This window comes from Artibeus jamaicensis, unplaced genomic scaffold, assembly GCF_021234435.1.
Source record: "Artibeus jamaicensis isolate MK-2021 breed Jamaican fruit bat unplaced genomic scaffold, CSHL_Jam_final scaffold_833, whole genome shotgun sequence".
NCBI classification, from domain to species: domain Eukaryota; kingdom Metazoa; phylum Chordata; class Mammalia; order Chiroptera; family Phyllostomidae; genus Artibeus; species Artibeus jamaicensis.
In genome coordinates this window covers 5,811,245-5,829,387 of record NW_026522056.1, presented here as the reverse complement: position 1 = coordinate 5,829,387, position 18,143 = coordinate 5,811,245, and the positions used below count along the sequence as shown (strand labels likewise).

Here is an 18,143-nt window from a genome sequence, read left to right as displayed (position 1 = left end):
GGGACCCGCCTGGGGCAGTGAGTGGCCCAGACCTGCCTGAGGTTCCTGAGCCACAGCAGGCCCCCATCTCACTCCTGCCCTTGGACCGGGTCCTAAGAACCCACCCGACATCTCTACACAGGGAGCCAAGCCTCTCTGAGCCCCTACCAATCGTGATAACGACATGTCTTTTGCAGAGAGGCCTTCGGAAGTACATTTAAGAGGCAAAATTGACACAGAAGGCTTCCGCAGGCCACTTTGCGAACGGCAGAGGAAAGCTCGAAGGTGGGGACAGGAAGTGGACAGAGATGAGGAGGCAGGCCTCCTGGGTGAGTCCTGCTGTGACTGGACAGCCTCGGGGCGGAAGAGCAAGGAGCTCCGAGTGCAGCGGGAGCCTGGTCCGCCCCAGACAGGTGAGCCACGGACCTCTGAAGCCCATCAATCTCACCTCGGGGGCAAGGCTGTAAAGCCGTCTCCTAGTAAGACGGACCATTCCTGAGCTGAAATACTTAAACCCTCGAGGTCCCCAGGGTAGCCCTGACCTCCCTGTCCCTGCTCTAGCGTCACATAGGTTTGAGAGTATAAGCTCCACCTGGCCGACGGGCTCCCCGGTTCACCTAGGAAAGGCAGTTACACGGGGACAAGGGCCCCAGGTTCTGTTCCTGTCAGGACAGTGGAGAACAGGGTGACATGGGGCTCCAGGGCTCACCTCTTTCTGCCTTGTGGCTGTGTGGACCTGGGTGGCTGCGGCCAAGGTGGCGGCGAGGGACCCGCAGGGCAGGGACAGGTTAGGGACACTTTGTCCATGCACACCCAGGGAGGGAGCCCTCTCACCTCAAGAACTGGGCCCCAGTGGGCCCCAGTGCGATGACCCTGCTGGCCAGGCCCTCCTCCTCCGCCAGAGGTGGCGGCGTGCTCAGCTTCTGCGGCTTGACCAGGCGGCAGGTGATGCGAGTGGGCGCCGCGCACGTCCGAGGCGGGATCACCACCCTCAGGCCGTTGTGGCGACTACCTCTCATGGAGCCTCCCCGGGCGTCCACCATGAAGCTCACCAGAAACCTGGGGCACGAGCAGATCTGTGTTGGGCATCTGGGTGCTCCCTCTGAGACAGGGGGTGCAGGGCCCCCCCAAGGCCACTCACCCTGTGTGGACGGGGCTGGCTACCGGGCTGATGTTGTCTGAGGTCTCCGTGGCCGGGCTGCTGGGGATGAGCGAGTCTTCATCGTACTCTTTAAATGGCTGAGGAGGAGGAAAAGCCAACTGTCTCATCGCTGCCCAGGCCACGGGTGCTGGTCTCAGTGCAGCCGATGTCGTGCCCGGCTGGCGAGGCTCGGGGACACCTCCTTGCCAGAAACCCGGGGGACCCGTGGAAGAGGTGCTCCCACACACTCACCGCTGACCCTTTGGGCACAAGGCATTGCTGGAGTCTAAAAGGAAGCACGAGCTTCTTCCTATAGTCATGGCCACCCCTTGGCTCAAGGCCCTGGGACTGAGTCATGGACCGGGTGAGTCCTCACTCCAGTCTGGCTGCAGTCTCAGGTCCTGCACTTACTGCTGACCTCCCCCCTGTTCTCCGGCTGCACCCCAACATGCAGCCTCTGCTCCTGGTAGCTTGGTTTTCACACTAGCTTTGGCGGTGAACCTTCATCCTCTAGCTCGCTAGCTGTGGGCGTGCTCTCTGCCCTGCGGGCACCGGAGGTACATGAGGTATCGAGAACAGACTCTTGCCCTTGTTGGTGGTGGGGGAGAGGGCTCCTGTTTCCTCGTCTGCAAATGGGACAGTCCCCTGCTTCTCAGCAGCTACAGGGGCATGGAGCTGCCTCACACAGGGCCTGCACATCACAAGGACTCATGAGAGCCAGCAGAGTCGGCAGCTGTGCCCGGTCCCTCCAGGTCTACTCTCAACTCTGCTCTCACTCACGCTCCCCACAGGTGCAGATGCCCTTGCCCCTCTCCCTCTCTGGTCCAATCCTGTTTGTTTTTCACATCTCACCTCCACCATGAATCTTCCCCATTGACTCCGCTCTGGGGAAACTCGCACCACGCAGTGGAGCATTTGCGTAGTTACGCTTCCTGCACCCTGTGCTAACTGATTTCGGGAAGTTGAGTCCACCCTAGCCAGTTGGACCACCAGCTGGCTCCTAGGAGGCAGGAATGGGGCTCAGAGTCTGCCATCCAGCACTGTATAGGACACATAGTGGGACGCCAGTAACACCTACTGACTTGATTCCTGACTTAAGCCAGGGTTGGTCAAGGAACACACTGTATCCTGAGCAGGACACAGGTCCCCTCGGCTGCTTGTGCGTCACTGCTTCTGGCAGCACCCAAGGAGCGTACCCCAGCAGCACCAGGGCTGTGTCTGATGGACACCTGTCACCATGGCATACCCAGCTGCACAGCCTCAGCAACATGGGCCCAGGGCTATGGCCACTGCATTCAGATTCACACCCCCTTGGTGGCAGCGGGAGGGACCAGCCTTCACTGGGACGCAGGCCTGCCTGGCTCAGCTGTCAGGCCTCAGGAGGTCATTTCCAACCTCCGAACACCATGCTGCTTTCTCTTTGTCCTAGAAAATCCCCTTTTCTGGAGGAAGGGGGAAGTGCCAAAGGCATAAAATGAACTAAGGGGAAATTAAACTGTTTTAAACCATCCTGCCCTTTTGGGGGGCAAATCCAATGGCATCCAGGGAAGCCACAGAATAGGATACTACAATGCATGACAGTCCAAGGTGGGAATAATCTCTCTGTCATCCTCTTTTTACTTGTATTGGGATTTTATGCTCCCAATCATCCCTAAAGAAAGCTGAGGCAGAAAGCGCTCCCTTTTCTGGGGATGTCAAAGAAAAGGGGTGCAGAGTCCATGACTTGCCCGCCCTCACAGTAGGTGCGGGCCGCAGCCTTGGGCTCCCCTCTCCAGCACCATGACCTGCTGTCCCCTGGGTGTAGAGCGCGTGCGCATCAGGGCTGTGGCCCCGAGATCATGGACTTTGGAGCCAGGACTTCTGGTGTCAGTTCTCAGCCTTGCTCATCACTGGACCAGCATAATGATGCTTGACATGCCCGTGGGCTCCGCGAGACGCCTATTGGTCATCTCGGGGACAGCGAGAACACTGACAGCCCAAGGGCCGCGAAGACGCGTGGAGTCCCAGATCTGCATGGCTTGGTAAGCACTACGTTTAGTTCCTATGGCACTGCAGGTCAGTTCAAGGCAATCATTGGTCCGGGGTTCCCATTCTCCCCCAAATGGGAAGTTGGAGAGACGATGCTTCTTACCTGCTCTGTCTCTTCAGATCTGATCACCACTGTCTCGGGCGTGACACAAGGAATCCTCGGGATGGCTGGAGATTCCACCCTGTGTGCCAGGCACGTTGGAAAATCAAACAGATGACCCTTCCAAGTGCAGCCCTTCCTTCGGAACAACTGACCCGGCCTCCTCCCTTCACCTCACAGTCCCTCCCGGGGCCTACTGTCCTCAGACCTCACTGAAGGACCCGCCTCCCCCACGAATCTTCCCTGCACTCAGCACCCCAGTCCTCAGCCTTAGAGCCCTTGCTGACAGAACCCTCGCTCCGGCCTTCACGTCTTTTTTGGCATTGCTATATGACCTCTTGGGGTGTGTTTCGATCCTACGAAATAAGTCTGTAGCTTCTTTATGGCCAGGGGCTGAGTCTTGTACTTCTTTCTAAGCGATGCTCAGTAACTACTACCTGATTACATATCCTTGTTGTTTCACTTCCTGCTTTCCCGCTGCTCTGCTTTGTGTAAGCCACCGAACTGAGCTGGCCCGTGCCTGTCTTTTCAGAGAACGTCAAGGGCTCAGTGTTTCTACGCTGCTGTCACTTTCAGGCTGATTTGCAAAATATCCCTGTGTGCTACTGCACCCATAGCAAAATAACTCACAGGTCACAAGGAGGAATGAGAAGTGTGTTCCGGGCAGAAACACTCTCTGTGGGCTTCCCCTAATGCACAGAGGACGTGGTCAGTGTTTCAGCTTAGCTGCCACCACTTTCCAACGTGAATTTTACTCAATGGGTTTTTCTGGTGAGAAGCTGAGAGTGTGTGAGAGGGGGCGGGGCATAGTCTGTGAGTGAGGGGAGGGGGAAAGATGGGAGGCAGAGGTACGGAAGAGGAGGGAGATGCTCCGGGCCAGCGTGACGTGAGGGACTCTCCTTGTCCCCGCCTGCTGCTCAAGGTACAGAGCTTGTTTATCCTGCGGTGCTGGGCCCACAGTCCAGCCGACCAGCACCCTATCCCTGTTAATGGCACACCCAGGGCCTGGCCTTCTTGTGACTTTTCCCTGCTCTGGATCCCTCTTCTCTGGCGTCCGGGGCCAGATCTCCACCATCCACGGCGTGAGCACTGCTTACACTTGGTCTAGCTTCGGCACAAAATCCAGCAGCTCTTTCTCCTCATCTACATCCCTGGAGTCTTGCCTCTCAGCCTTGGAGCCAACGAGATCTTCTCCTGAAACCACACAAGTTTGAGTGAGCGACAGAATGGAGATGTCCTCTTTCTCTGCAAAAAGTGCTTTGCCTGGCCCCCAGTGCCGAGGGGTGGAGGAAGGCCTCTGGCGCTCAAAGGCATCGTGAGCGATGGCCTCGGCCAGTCCTGTTCCTCCAGCCCTGGTGCCTGGGGCAGGGCAGCCCACTCCTGACATCTTGGTCTGTCCCAGGCTTTATAGAAGAAAAAAATACAAACAGAAAGAACTTTTTATTTTTGCTTGGCAAACTCTACTTCCAAAGAGCCCTTATAGAGCGTGCAGTGACACCAGTGAAAGGGCTGTCTCTGTTCCTCCCACGCCACACACTACAGAAGAATAAGCTACGGCAGGACTGGACTGTCCGTTTAGAAGGGCCCTGGGGTTTTTGTAACCAGGAGGTTCAAACGACGTCTGCAGCCCAGACCGCCTTTGTTCCTCTCCCCCGGCTCAAACTGAGGTTGGAGCCCTCGACCCTGCGGGGTCGTCTGCGCCCCTGAGCGGTGAGTGTCCCGACTTTGTGATCTGGAGCTGACAGAATGAAATAACCACAACAGCTCATGCAGTCATGACCACAGACACAGTGGCATGGGCACAGACACGGGGATGGAGAGGCTGGGGCGCCTGCCAGGGCGCGGATCTCATGGGAGTGCGTTCCCTGTTTTAGTTGAGCTCCGGGCTCCAGACTGTTAGCCGTCAGAGGAGGTGGAAAGCGGGGATGGATTAGTGAGAGCTTGGATCGCTTAGGGTGAAATGCACTTGTGAGAAAGGACCACAGGGAACAGAAAGTGTTTCATACCCATTATAGTTATATGAGCAGTTCCTGGAAAGCAAAGAAGAGCCAAGTTTAAGAAAGGACAGGACTGAAGTCAGTTAAAGCGAGAGGCACAGGACCACAGGGGACACCGGGCCAGCTCTCATCATCTACTTGCAAAGTTATTAATTCGAGGGCCAGAGAGAAAACCCAGTCCAATCCCACCATTTTCATCCCAAGGGTTCCTTTCAGACTTAAGTGAGGAGATAGGCTTATCTTGCGCAGCAAAATACTACAACACTGTGATTCATGGGACATGAAACTGCAGTACGGATAGACCCTGAAACTCACTGACCCATTCTGCGGTCAGAAGGAACGGCTTGTCCTTCGCTCAAAGCACTAGGCAAGCACCGGGCAGACTTTTATGTCAATTCTTTACAGCTCTGGCAATTGATCCAAGTGGAATCATATTCTGTGCATAATATATGCACACACACATATTTATGACACTTCATGGGATTTTGTACTGTAATCTCTGAGATCTAGTTGCTTTTTTATACAATAGCATTAAATTAGTCTTCTTGATAACAGAGGGCATCTTTAAGAAGCCGATCTCTCGGGTTTCAGTCCAGACCCTCGGAACTTGGATGTGCTGTAAGGACATCTGCGCATGACAGGAAGTGCCCCCTGACTCAACCCAGGTGCCCCCTGACTCTCCCTGGGCTTTTGTCAAATCCCAGACTTTACCTTCATCTTCAGAGACATCCAGGATCTCATCTACAGTCTCAGGGAAACTCATCCGGTGCTTATCGCTGACTAGCTGAAAAAGAAAAAGCAGAGAATTCAACACAAATGGAGCAGTGGGCCAGCTCACCGATCCAGCAGTCGCCTGGTCGTGACTGTGGAGACAGGAAGGAGGTGGGAAAAGTTTGTCCCAAATAAAGAAAATTCCAAGCTCTCAGCCTGGAAGCTGACGTCTGAGGGAAACCGTGTGCCAGCTGGCCAGGTTCCCATTGCCTAGCCCCTGCCCCAAGGACCCCATCTTGCTACTACTGCCTTCTTAGGTCTGGTCACAATCCTAATTCCTCCGTCCACTAGGTGGCAGTACAACTCCATCGGATGGGGGAGACAAACCACCCTGCCCCACCCCTCTCGCCTTTTGGCTTGGTTCTACCAGGTACCCTGGAACCCCAGAAGAGCTCTACTTCTGAGAGTAACCCATGGACGCGCCCGGTCCGCAGGCAGTGTGTGTTTGGGGTGTGGGTGTAAGGAGGAAGCAGACATACCACGACACTGGGTTCATCTGTGACAACCTTGAGCACGTCTGTTACAGAAATGTAGCCCAGGCGCTTGGCTATTGCCAGAGGTGTGGTTCCATTCTGGGAAAAATGGCAGAGAGAGGGTGAGATCAGATGAGGGAATGGAGCCTGGGAGGAGAGCCTGCCTCCTTTCCAGAGACCAAGCTCACATTCTATTTGTCATTCAGGGTTTTAGGAGGACAGGCTGCACCTTAGAGCCACGAGCAAGACCCCTGCACCTCTGTGAGCTGGGACAGGCGCCAGACGTTAGACAGCATGTGGGAGAGGGGAGGGCAGGGGTACTTTCAATCTGCAGTGCTAACAGTGAGAACCTTGAAATGAGGGCAGGGAAGTCTTGCAGGGACAAGCCAAAAACTTCCAAGAGGGAACCGAGTGGGAAGAAATGCACCAGGAAGACACCGTATGCAATTTTGGGGACGTGAGGGCGCAGGGCGACGCCCGCTCGCCGCTCTCAACGCCAGGCCTTCAGTGACCGTAACTGAGCACGACCATGGCTAAGGAAACCTACAGACTTCAGTGAACTCCTCCCAGGCCCATCAGAAATCGCGCCTTACCAGAGACAGGGGAGGGACGTGGTTTCTACTCTAATTTTCAGGGAAAGAGAGAAGTGAGAGTAAATTGATATTGAGGCTTTATTTTCCTTTTAAGTTCTCTAGTTCCAGAGTGTGTTCTGGCCTCACACAGAGTCAGCCCCATCTGTGAAACTAACCATAGCACCCCAGGGCCTGGGGCACCCAGACAGCACGATGTGATGGTCCTGCAGCCCATGCAGGCCCCAGACATGCAGTAAGGACAGGTGAACCCCTGTGGTCCCGCGACATCTCACAGGGCCACCCATGAGAGCGGCTTTCCGGAATCAGGAGTCAGGCGAGTACTCACCGAGCTGACCTCGTTTGGGGAAGCACCATTTTTGAGAAGCAGCGTCACGATGTCTGTGTGTCCCTGCTGGGCCGCCTGGTGCAAGGGGCTGTATCCTAGCTGTAAAGTGAGGTAGGCAGTTTGGCAGGATTAGCTGGCTCTCAGAGGGAGAACTGCCCACATACTACCGAGTCTATCCATCTTCTATGTGCAGCATGAGAAATGCATTTTCCCCATTTCCTCCTTTAGGGTCAAAGCCTAAAACTGTGGCAGAGCCCCCACTGTCCCAGAGCCACTCTGGCTGCATCCTAATTTGGCACTTAGGAAGTATCAGTGCAGGAGTCGGGTCTCGGGTGTCCCCATACCTTAGTCTTGGCATTGACATCTGCCTGGTGCTGTAGCAGAAACTTCACCAGCTTGATATTTCCATAATGACTGGCCACATGGAGGGGAGTGTAACCCATCTGAAAAGCAAGAGATGAGAATGAGGGACCAGCAGGGCTTCTGGACACAGCAAGAGCCACTATGAGCTGTGCATTATGAAATCTTTACGACAGCTGGTTGAGAGAAGAATGGATGGGGAGACCCTTTGGAAGGCTGTCAGCTGCTATAAGGTGTATGCTGTGCTGCCGTGGCCAGACGGATACCATTGGCCTGGGAAGGAATGGGGCTCAGGATCGGACAAGTGCAGTTGGAGATGCCCAGGAAAGATCCAGGCGAGCTGTGGAGCAGGTGACTGGAAAACCGATGTGAACACGTGAAGAGCTCTAGGTAAGGAGATGCCTACGGAGCATGTGAAGTCTTGGAGATGAACAAGGTCATTTAATGTCACTGTAGGGAGAAAAAGGGGGGCCCATCTACCCAGGCAACACTGAGAGGGAGCTCAGAAAAGAGGACTGTGAGGGACTGGCTGAGAGGCAGGAGGAAACCCAGGAGACCCGTGTTATAGAGGCCAAGACAGGTCCTTCTGAGCGGGGAGCAGCCCTCAGGCCCTTTGCCGGGAAGGGGGCTCCGATGAGGACAGCTGGTGGCATGGAGGTCACGGCTGACCTGGACGGGAGCAGATCATGCTCCTACTGGAGCTGGAATCCCATTCCACCTGCAAATGGCGGTCTGAGTCGCTGAGCAGTAGTGCGATGGATTTCACAAAAACGGATCACTGAAAGGAGTGGGCTTTGGATATTTATCTTATTGACTTGTGTTTTGGCTGCAAAGGAGCTAATTTTCAAGGAATCTGTTCTGCTGAATATTTTCGAGCTCCCTCCAGAGGCCGACAAGCCAAGGCCCTCAGTCCTTTGGCCATAAGAGCCCCTGGGGGGCTGGGGCCCACCTTCAGACACCATCTCCACATACACCCTGCAGGCTGGACCCCCAGTAATGATAAGGCTTTGGGGCCCCACATTCTAACCCTCAGTACAAGGTCTCTCAGGGAAGGACCCTAAAGACTAACCTAGGCCCACAAAGGGAGCCTCAGAGATCTAGAACCGTCTTGGTTTTCAAGTAGATTCCTGCTGAAGCTGTAAGCAGTTGGGACTAAAATACCATTTCTAGATTTTTCTCAGGGAGATTTCAACATCATGTTGTTGGCTGGTCTCCCTGTGAAAGGGAGGGAGGAGCTGGGGGCAAGTCACGTGTTCCTTCCGTTTCATACAGTTGCCTCGTGGTGAGAAGAACAAGATGTGACGTCGTCCAGGAAGCCTCCTTCCCTACCAGACGGAACCAGCCTCCTCCCTTTGTGCTTCCAGGGCTCCCCAGCACCTCTCTCACTGGGACATCACGTAAGGTTGTCCCTTCCAGCCCTGACAATCACCTCCGCACTAAACTGCAAATCCTCGAGGCAGATGCACTGCCTGGGGCGTGCACGGGAGCCTCAGCTGCCGCGTGGAGCTCCTTGCACACAGAGAAGTTCACAGAAAGTTGACCTGAATTTAACGCTGAAATAAAAGGGGCTGAATTTTCTAGCAAATCCTGGGAAGCCTGACTTTTTTTGACACCCTGCTCATGTAAGACAGGTCTTGGAATCATGATTAGACATTCCTCTTGGCTTCTCACTCTGCAGGCTCAGAGGTCTAGCAAACTTCAAAATTCCCAACTGCAAAGTGAGGATTGGTGTCTTCACTGCTGTCCCTAGGAAGGGGCAGAGGAGAGCAGGTCACTGGGTCCTTGGAGTTTCCTAACTCTGAACGGGAGTCACTTCTGAATCATGAAGGAGGCGGGCATTGGGCAGGGCATTGGGCAGGGCTATGGGCACTCGCAGAGTGGCGGGGAAGGCTTACCCGAGTGGTGGCGTCCACGGTGACACCGTGTTTGATCAGCACGTCTGCTACGGAAACGTGGCCTTCTTGTGCTACCAGATGAAGGGGCGTGAGTCCACTCTGGAAAGAGAAAGAAGACCATCATCTGGTAGCCAGTGAAGAACTCCAGGCCACAATGAGAGAGCCCTGCCCCTGCCATGAGGCTCACTTGGTTGGGCATCATCGCGCAAAAGGAAAGGTCACCAGCTCAGTTCCTGGTTGGGGTACATGCCTGGGCTGTGGGTTCAGCCCCTCGTTGGAGTACCAAGCAGTCATCTGACCTTGAGCAAGGTTCCTCCAGCTCTGAGCCCGCATATCCTTATCTACAACATGAGGCAGCGGAACCGAACCAGAGGTCAGCAACATTTTCTGTTCAGGGCCAGATCGTCAATATTTTAGGCTTGTGTCTCTGGAAACTACCCAACTGTGCCAGTAATAGTGAGAAAGCAGCTATGGCCGACACAGAAACAAATGGTGTGTGGCCGTGCTCCAATAAAACTTTATATACACAAATAAGCGGTGGGCCAGATTTGGCCAATAGGTCCTGGTTTGCTGACCTCTGAACCAGATACACTGTATGTACTTTCCCATTGTGACATTCCCCCCTTCCAAGATTCCAGAGGAGCTTCAGAGCTTTGGTCTCCTTATCTGGAAAATAGGGATTATCACTGATCTATTTCAAGGGCAAAGTACAGATCACTTGAGAAAACAGATGAAAACTCGTCAAAAAGCTGGATGTGCCATTTAGATGTGGCGAGCGATTAGAGCACAGCCAGCATTGCCCTGTGAAAAGAATGGAGGATCTTGCTGGGGCCAAAAACACCATGTTCTTGGTGTTCTCCTCACAGCTTTCTCACGAGGAGAGTAATGCCCGGGAGAGCTTGTCTCATGTGCACACACTCCCACAAAACGTCAGAGAAGTCCTCTCTCCTCTGTGTCCGCCGCAGACCTCAACCTGCCTCGCTAAGTGCGGGCAACTGAAGCTCCAATATCTTTGCAATCGGGGGCAGCGGGCAGGACCTGTCCTTTCTCCGGGGACTCCCCCTGCCCTCCTCTGTCTTCTGTTCTCACCAGAGGCCCGTGAGCAGTGCCCCTCTGCAGCTGAAGCCTGAGCAGGCAGGCCGTCTGTCTCCCACAGGCTGACCCAAGAGCATGCCCAGTCCCGAGCCTCTGGGCACCTTGCCTGATCCTTGGGATAACACTGTAATCTGCCTCATAAAGGTGGTATGTGGGTGAGTGAGGGTGTCTCCAGTGCAGACGGCGTGAAGATGAAACCAAGAACCCCACCCAGCAGAATGGTCCTGCCGTGACACCTCCCTCAGGGGGTCACCTGTGTGAAGAGCTGAGGGAGCTGCAGCTTATTAAGAAATCTTAAGTTATCCTTAACATGCTTGCCTTTCTGAAATTGTATTATGCCCACGTATCATCTAAAGAAGTGGCTCATCATATTGAATGAGTCCACTTTTATGAAACGTCCAGAAGAGGCAAATTCATGGTGATGGAAAGTAGATTAGTGGTGGCCAGGGACTGGGGGCTTTGGTGGACATGGGAAGTGGCAGCTAATGGCTATGAGGTTTCCTCTTGGGCGATGCAAATGTTTTGAAATCAGATAGTGGGGGCAGCTGTCCATTTCCACAAAGACACCAAAACCCACCGAACAGTCCAATGCAAAAGGGTGGACTGTATAGTATGTGAATTATATTCCGAGAACACTATTTTTATTGAGAAGAGATTCTCAGTCTTTCCTGGGTGGTGCATCCCTTTGAGAGGCTGGTGGAAACTAGGAAGATTTCACCCAGAAAAACGCTCACGTGCCCATCTGCCAAAATGTGCGTGTGCATTCGGAAGGCTTCGGACTCGAGAGCTAACAGTCCCTGGATGGAGAACTCCCTGTTTAATGTATAGGTTGGCATCTAAAGAAATATCTTCCCCACTGAGAAAGAATATTTAGCACCAAATTACTTAATATCTTCCTGAATGTAGCACTGGCCCAACTTTGGGAAAGTGTCCTGTGATTTTGATATTGACCATTTTACAGACTCTTGGACCAACCTGTTTAGAAAGACTCTGCAGAGGCTTTGGCATCTGATAGGCTCAGGGTCGTACAACCTCAGGAATAAGCAACAGGACTGATGTTTCAAATTACAAAAGTAAGATAAAAATCTCCAAAGGGCTGTTGTGAGAACTGCACACACAGACACGCTCACCCAATTCAGAACCTGGGCACACAGCAGGCGCTCAGTATTCAGACATGACATGCAGCCAGCTAACACGAAGCCGTGACTGAGCCCACCGGCCGGTCCGAAGGTGCCATGCTTACCTTGTTCCCCAGGTTGCCATTGGCTTGTTTGGAGAGGAGCAGAGCCACCATCTCTGCATGGCCCTCCTGGGCAGCCAGGTGAAGGGGCGTCACGCCTTGCACCGACTCGGCATTCGCTGACGCCCCGTACTGCAGCAGACTGCGGGCCACCTCCATCTGGTTCTGCTTGGCAGCGATGTGCAAGGGGGTGTAGCCGTTCTGAAATGGGAGAGTGGTTCCAGGAAGGCTGAGTTGACAACATGAGCACACGCCTTAACTGCGGTCCTTCGAGGGAGGGCCAGGTCTCCCTTTTGGCCTACGGGACACCCACCGAGCAGGGCTGGTGTGGCCCAGAAGGACCACTTTAGGAAACCAACAAACCAACCACGTCTTTGTGATCTGGAGAGGCCCCCACAAGCCTGCAAACGCCCTGCACCTTCTCTCACCACCTGTTTTCTGTACCCCTCTCAGACAAACTGCTGTGCAGGGAGCATTCTCACCGACAGATGGGAAGATGCTGGTGGAAAGAGAGGCTGGCTAAGTGCCTTATCTGGTGGCACGTAGTAAATGGGGTGGCAGGTGCCCCAAGCCTGCTCTCTGACTCCAGATCCCAGCTCCTTCAGTGGGAGCTGTCCTCAAACTTCCACGTGTCTAAAGTCTTGTTAAAATGCAGATGCCAACTCAGAAGGTCTGGGAAGACCCAAGTTTCTGCATTTCGAACATGCTCCCAGGTAATGCAGATGCTGATGGCCCGAGAGCTACCCTTTGAGTATCCAGATCCCAAAGCACTCAGGGCTAACGGGGCTGCCAAGCCCTGGGACTTCTGAGCAGGACCCGTGACCTTCTAAGCATATGCCCACCCGGCCCCAGAGCAGACAGCACAAGGCACATGGTCCCCCCACTGTGGGCAGCATTCTGCGAGCTGTCTCAGAGAACTGAGCCTCCCTGCCAGCCACGGTCTCCCTGGGGAAACGAGACACCCACATTTCTGATTCTGCCAGGATCACTGACTGGAAAGAGGCAAAAGAGGAAAGGGGCCAACCAAAACAGCCAAACCCCGGTTTTGCATCACTGGGGCACAGGGACAGACCCAGCTGCAAAGTGGATTTTATGGAGAAATGAAAAGGTGTAATTTACCCAAAGAATTAAATTGAATGAAAAAAGTCTTTCCATTTAAACAATTATGTAAGATCGTCCATTGGAGTGTTTCTCCTTTTTTAATTTGATTATGCTATGAGAAAACAGTAAATTCTTCTTTGCAGATTGTTTTCGCATACCAAGACCAGCATTTGGATTATAACAAAGTTAATTAAACAAAATGAATTTTGTACTACATCAAAAGAGAGCACGGGAAAGGGGTGTGGTCCAGCGGATCAGCCTGAGGTTGGGAGCCACCCCTAAGGGGAGATCCTGCTCTCTGAGCATCGCAGTGTCTACTCGGCACAGCCGGCGGACGACCTGGGGTGAGGCCGCCGGAGCCCTCTCTGCTGCCTGGCCCACAGCACGCATTCCCTGCACACAGGCAACGCTTATTAGGACTTCCCTTCACGTTCAAAGGAGCAAATCAGGCAATTCCAAGTATATTCACGGAAGTGAAATTGAAGAACCAGGACTCTTGGGCAGCCGGGGATGTCCGCACTGTTAAAATGCAGATTCTGACTCAGAAGGTCTAGGGAGGCCCAAAATCCTCTAAAATTCAGGGGAGTGTCCGTTCTGAGGAGGAAAGACACACTGGCAGGAACAGCACTGGCTCCTGCGGAAGGGCAGGGCGGGCCTGCAGGCGGCTCGCTCTGCCAGGTGGCCCTGGGGAAAGCTGGGTTACAGCTGTCCATCTCAGGACAGGGACCGCCCCTCTGAGCTTCCCCTGAACCAGGGCCCAGGGGTGACAAGGACAAGGAGTGAGGAGCGAGGCGGCAGGAAAGTCAGGGAGAGGTTAGGGAGGGCCTGGTGCCAGGAAAAGGCTCTGCTTTCCCCGAGGAAGTGAGCTCATCCAAAGGCACGCGTGCTGGGGAGAGATCTGCCTGAATGTTAGAACAACATTAGCATCAAAATTAGAAAGGGGAGGGTTTGGTTTGGGTGCAGAGGGATTTGCATGTGAAATTCTACAAAATTGCCAGACGACTCGGTAAACTATTTTTGCCGTGGAAACAAACCCCATCTGTACAGCATGTGTGCTTGGATAAATCTCTTTAAATACCAGGAACCTGGCTCCGATTTCTTCTGTGCAAGGAGGGGTGCGAGGAGGGGAGTCCAGCTCTTTATTTTTAGATGCAGGAGTTAAGTCACTTCTTAGCAGGGCCACGGGCTCTGTCTACACAGTGACGTGGGCTTTGCTACGACAGCAGCGGGGACAGGAGCCCAGGAGACAGGGGCATCTGGGAGGCACCGTCTGCAGGAGAGTGAGGCTGCACACTGAGGACGAGGCTCCATCCTGAGAAGGGTTTTCCCTGACTCGGTTGTGTCCCCAGGAAGTCAGCAGGTGTCAACTGGAACCCCCCCAGAGTTCCCTCATGGCTCCCTCCTCAGAGACAGCACTCGGGCGGATTCCTGCCTGGCCGAGCACTGGGGTTTGCGCTCCCAGAAAGTGTGCCCGAGTCTGGGCTGCCCCGCCACGCGGCTGGCTGCGGAATGCCTGGGTGGCCGGTGCTCTCCTTAGGCAAGCTCTGCCCCCCCCCTCCTCACCCCTCCTCCTGTGGATGGCCACCAGCCCCACAGCGACCCTCTCCTCCCAGACAAACACTTCACACCTTTCGTCCCACAGGGGGCAGCCTAACACCCCAAACAAAAGATCCTCTGTCCAGCTTGTATTGCCCCACCCCCACCTGCCGCCAGTCTAGTCTTACATAATACACAAGACCAGCAGCTCCCTTCACCCAGGTTCCCTTGAGAGGCAATGAATCTGCTGCTCTGAGCGGCGCAGTTCAGTGCTGCGTGAAGCCAGCGCCCTGGACACTTGTCTACCATGTGACATACAGGATATGCCTTGTTAAAAAATGCCACGATCTAGCAGTCTGCACTCATAAGAAATACGGGTTTGGGGGGCCCTTGCTTCCAGGTTCCAGCAAGTTTGCCCCCAGCCCTGAATATTTTTTCTCAATGTGTGGCCACGGTGTTGGAATCAGAGAACAAGCCTGACCGTGCGTGGAGATTCCCGTACCTGCCGACCTTGGACAGCCCATGTGCAAAACTCAGCGGACACTCGCCGCTTCGGGGAACATGCTGCATGAAAAGAACCCACCTCCGGGAGGTGACCTGTTGCTAAGAAGCGTTACCCACGTCCCGCCCCACTCCTGGTCCTCAAACAGCGGTGATTATACTGCAGGTAACATTTGCAAAAGTGAGGCGAGATTTTCGAGGTAAAAAATAAAAGCAAAACACCAAAGCCCTTTGGCTGCTTCTGGAACAGCCGTCCCAGAAGGAGAGGCGGGCAGCCCACTGCGGGGCAGGGGAGGGAGGCCAGGGGAGGCCTCGGTGGGGTCTGCTCTCCGGCCGGGTGGACCAGGGCAGGCTTACCCAGGCAGGACTGTGTGGGGAGCCACCCCGGGGAAGCAGCAGCTTGACGATGTCCAGGTGGTTGTGATGGACAGCCACGTGCAGGGGAGTCAGGCCGTTCTGCAGGGGGGTGAGACCGACAGAGAGAACAGCTTTCACTCAGGTGACTTTCTCCTGAGTCATTTCTTCAGCTACGGGCCACACCATTCTGGAATCCACATCAACTTCTTTTATGAAGGTAAAATCTGGCTAAAAACCATGCCAGGCCCAGTCTTGACAGAAGTCACTGAGAGCACACCAGCTGGACCCAGGGCCACCTCCTCCACCTTGCGGGGCCTGATGGGGCAGTGCTGTCAGCACACTTGCTCAGAGTCGGCCACCAGGCCATGCTAGGAGGTCAAGGCCTCTGTCAGAAAGACCAGTCTTCCCAAAGGTCGTTCTCTCTAGATAGCTGCCCGTTCAAAAGATGGACAAAGTGGGCTTAGGCAAGAGATGTTCTTCCCAAGCAGTAGAGTTTATCTTTTGTTCTGGCTTCTGACTCGAGAGAGGGAGGGAAGTTCAAGCTCACCTTCCCAGCAGCGTTTGGGTGTGCGTCCCGTTCCAGTAGCACCTCCGCCACCCGAGCCTTCCCATACTTGGCCGCCACGTGGAGAGGGGTAAATCCTTTCTGAGGAGAAACACAGGCTGTCAGAACCGTGGGGAGCCTCGGCTGCCTGCCCTGGGGCAAGGGCCCGCGGCAAAGGAGGTGTCCCTGTCCCGCCTTCATGGGCAGCGAGGCACCAGTCCCACACAGGGCACAGCACCTCCGATCCCTTCACAGGCCTCGGCCTCGGTCTCAGCAGGTTTCCCCTCCCACCCGCCACCTACACCTCCTCACGAGCGCAAAACCATCTTTTGTTTTAATTCAACCGCTAGCTCATTGAGGGCAGGGGTTGAGTCTGACACCTCCCTGTATCTCAGAACCTGTCTGATTTGTCTCGAGCTGTTGCTGAGCAAATAGCGATTCCGAAATGCGTAGATGGAGGCTGGGTGGGGGAGTGAGAAACTACAGCTCGCCGCCTTGCTGGGGCACAACGATGGCACGTTGGGCTCACAGATGGCGGCCAGTCCTGTGCGTGCTGGCCCTCCCTGTGCTTTCAGCACAACTGAGACAGCTCAGAGGAGCAGGTGGAAGTGCACCCCCTGGCCCCCTGGCCCCGCTGTGACCAGCCTGTGCCAGTCACCTGGAGAACAAGAGGAGAAAGGCTGTACCTTGGTCATGCACGCCTGGGAGGCTTCCTTTTCCAGAAGGGCCAGGGCCGTTTCCACGTGGCCCTCTCGGGCTGCAATGTGCAGCGGGGTGTGCCCGGCAGTGGTGGCCAGGTTGGGGTTGGCATTGTTTTCCAGCAGGAGCTTCACCATGTTTGTGTGGCCAATGCGAGCTGCACAGTGAAGTGGGGTCTGGTCATCCTGGAACCCGAAGTGAAGAAAAAAGAACGGGATAATACTAAGGTTGCCTAATCCAAACCTTCATTTTACAAAGGAGGAAGATGATGCCCAGAGAGGTTAAGTGACTTTCTTAAGGCCACACAGCTGGTAAGATGAAGGGATGGAACTCAAATCGCATCTCTGAGTTATAGGAGCCCATATGCTGTCTGTCACAACAACCCCTCAAGTTAGTCATTATTTCGACTTAGTTGCCCAAGGGCTCAGCCTTCCCATCTGTGAAAGGGGAATAATAATATCAAACTCTTAGGACTGTGGTTCAGATCAAGTGGATGGTGTGTGTAAGAAGTTCTACACAGTGTCTGGTACATGGTAGGTGCTCAATAAGTTGGAGGGGAGATGACCTTCTCCCGAGTTACTCCTCAGTGGACACTTGTCTTTCCCTTTTACACTGCTTTGGGGTCCTTAGAGAGTCTAAACCGCTGAAGGGCGAGGGGACTTCTCACCCCATCCTGCCCCTTCCTGTTTGTGCCTGATGCTGAAGGGCTGTAGCAGAGGAGGTCTCTGTGTTAGGGGGCCCCGCTGGGGGCTCCCTCACGTGGCCCCAACAGAAATCAGAGTCCTAACTCCAGACGGACCTGCTGTCACCTGTCGGCTGGGGGAGCCTGCTCTTGGCCAAGGCAGTTCAGCCTGCAGACTCAGCAGCCATTCTCACCCTTCACTCATCCAATTCCACAAAATGCTTTTTACAACAAGTGGGAAGTGTCTGTTTTCAGATCAAGTCATTCCCGACTGATTTTCACCAGCCACCCATTCTTTTAAAAGTTGCTTTTCTTCTTATACTAAAACTAACCACTATGGAACCCTCTCAGTCCCCAAAACACTGCAGGCCGGCTGTGCTGCTTGGACTTTCCTTATCCTAAAGAAACAGAGCTCCGACTCAAAACTGTCTCTGGTCTCATCGGAACAGAATCCCTGCAAAGCAGAGCCTGCATGTTCAGTGCATCGGACCCGGGAATCTCTGTGCCGCCGGCGCTGCAGCCAGGCTTCTAATTAGGACGGATTCTCCTCAGTGAGCTTGAATTGCTTGCATCCCAGGATTCCTCCTGCCTCCAGCACGCACCTTGGCCTTGGCATTGACTTTGGCTTTGTTCTGGAGCAAATATTTGGCAACTTCTGTGTGCCCTGCCCTGGCTGCCATGTGTAGCGGGGTCTCCACTTTCTGTAAAATGACAAAATTACAGATA

General features: G+C 54.3%; 1 protein-coding gene across 5 annotated transcripts in view; it reads right to left on the bottom strand.

Annotated features, from left to right (window-relative positions):
- The window catches only part of ANK1 (ankyrin 1), a 188,365-nt gene that overhangs the window by 35,799 nt on the left and 134,423 nt on the right, over positions 1-18,143 (bottom strand). For all 5 annotated transcript variants that reach the window (XM_053659948.1, XM_053659949.1, XM_053659950.1 and 2 more), the window contains exons 13-27: positions 18,020-18,118; positions 16,723-16,920; positions 16,040-16,138; positions 15,493-15,591; positions 12,001-12,198; positions 9,663-9,761; positions 7,752-7,850; positions 7,408-7,506; positions 6,496-6,588; positions 5,957-6,029; positions 5,255-5,278; positions 4,346-4,442; positions 3,252-3,330; positions 1,121-1,218; positions 814-1,038 (exon numbers count right to left, since the gene is read on the bottom strand). In XM_053659948.1, the coding sequence (XP_053515923.1) occupies positions 814-1,038; positions 1,121-1,218; positions 3,252-3,330; positions 4,346-4,442; positions 5,255-5,278; positions 5,957-6,029; positions 6,496-6,588; positions 7,408-7,506; positions 7,752-7,850; positions 9,663-9,761; positions 12,001-12,198; positions 15,493-15,591; positions 16,040-16,138; positions 16,723-16,920; positions 18,020-18,118 (1,679 nt within the window). The remainder of the gene's footprint in view (positions 1-813; positions 1,039-1,120; positions 1,219-3,251; positions 3,331-4,345; positions 4,443-5,254; positions 5,279-5,956; positions 6,030-6,495; positions 6,589-7,407; positions 7,507-7,751; positions 7,851-9,662; positions 9,762-12,000; positions 12,199-15,492; positions 15,592-16,039; positions 16,139-16,722; positions 16,921-18,019; positions 18,119-18,143) is intronic.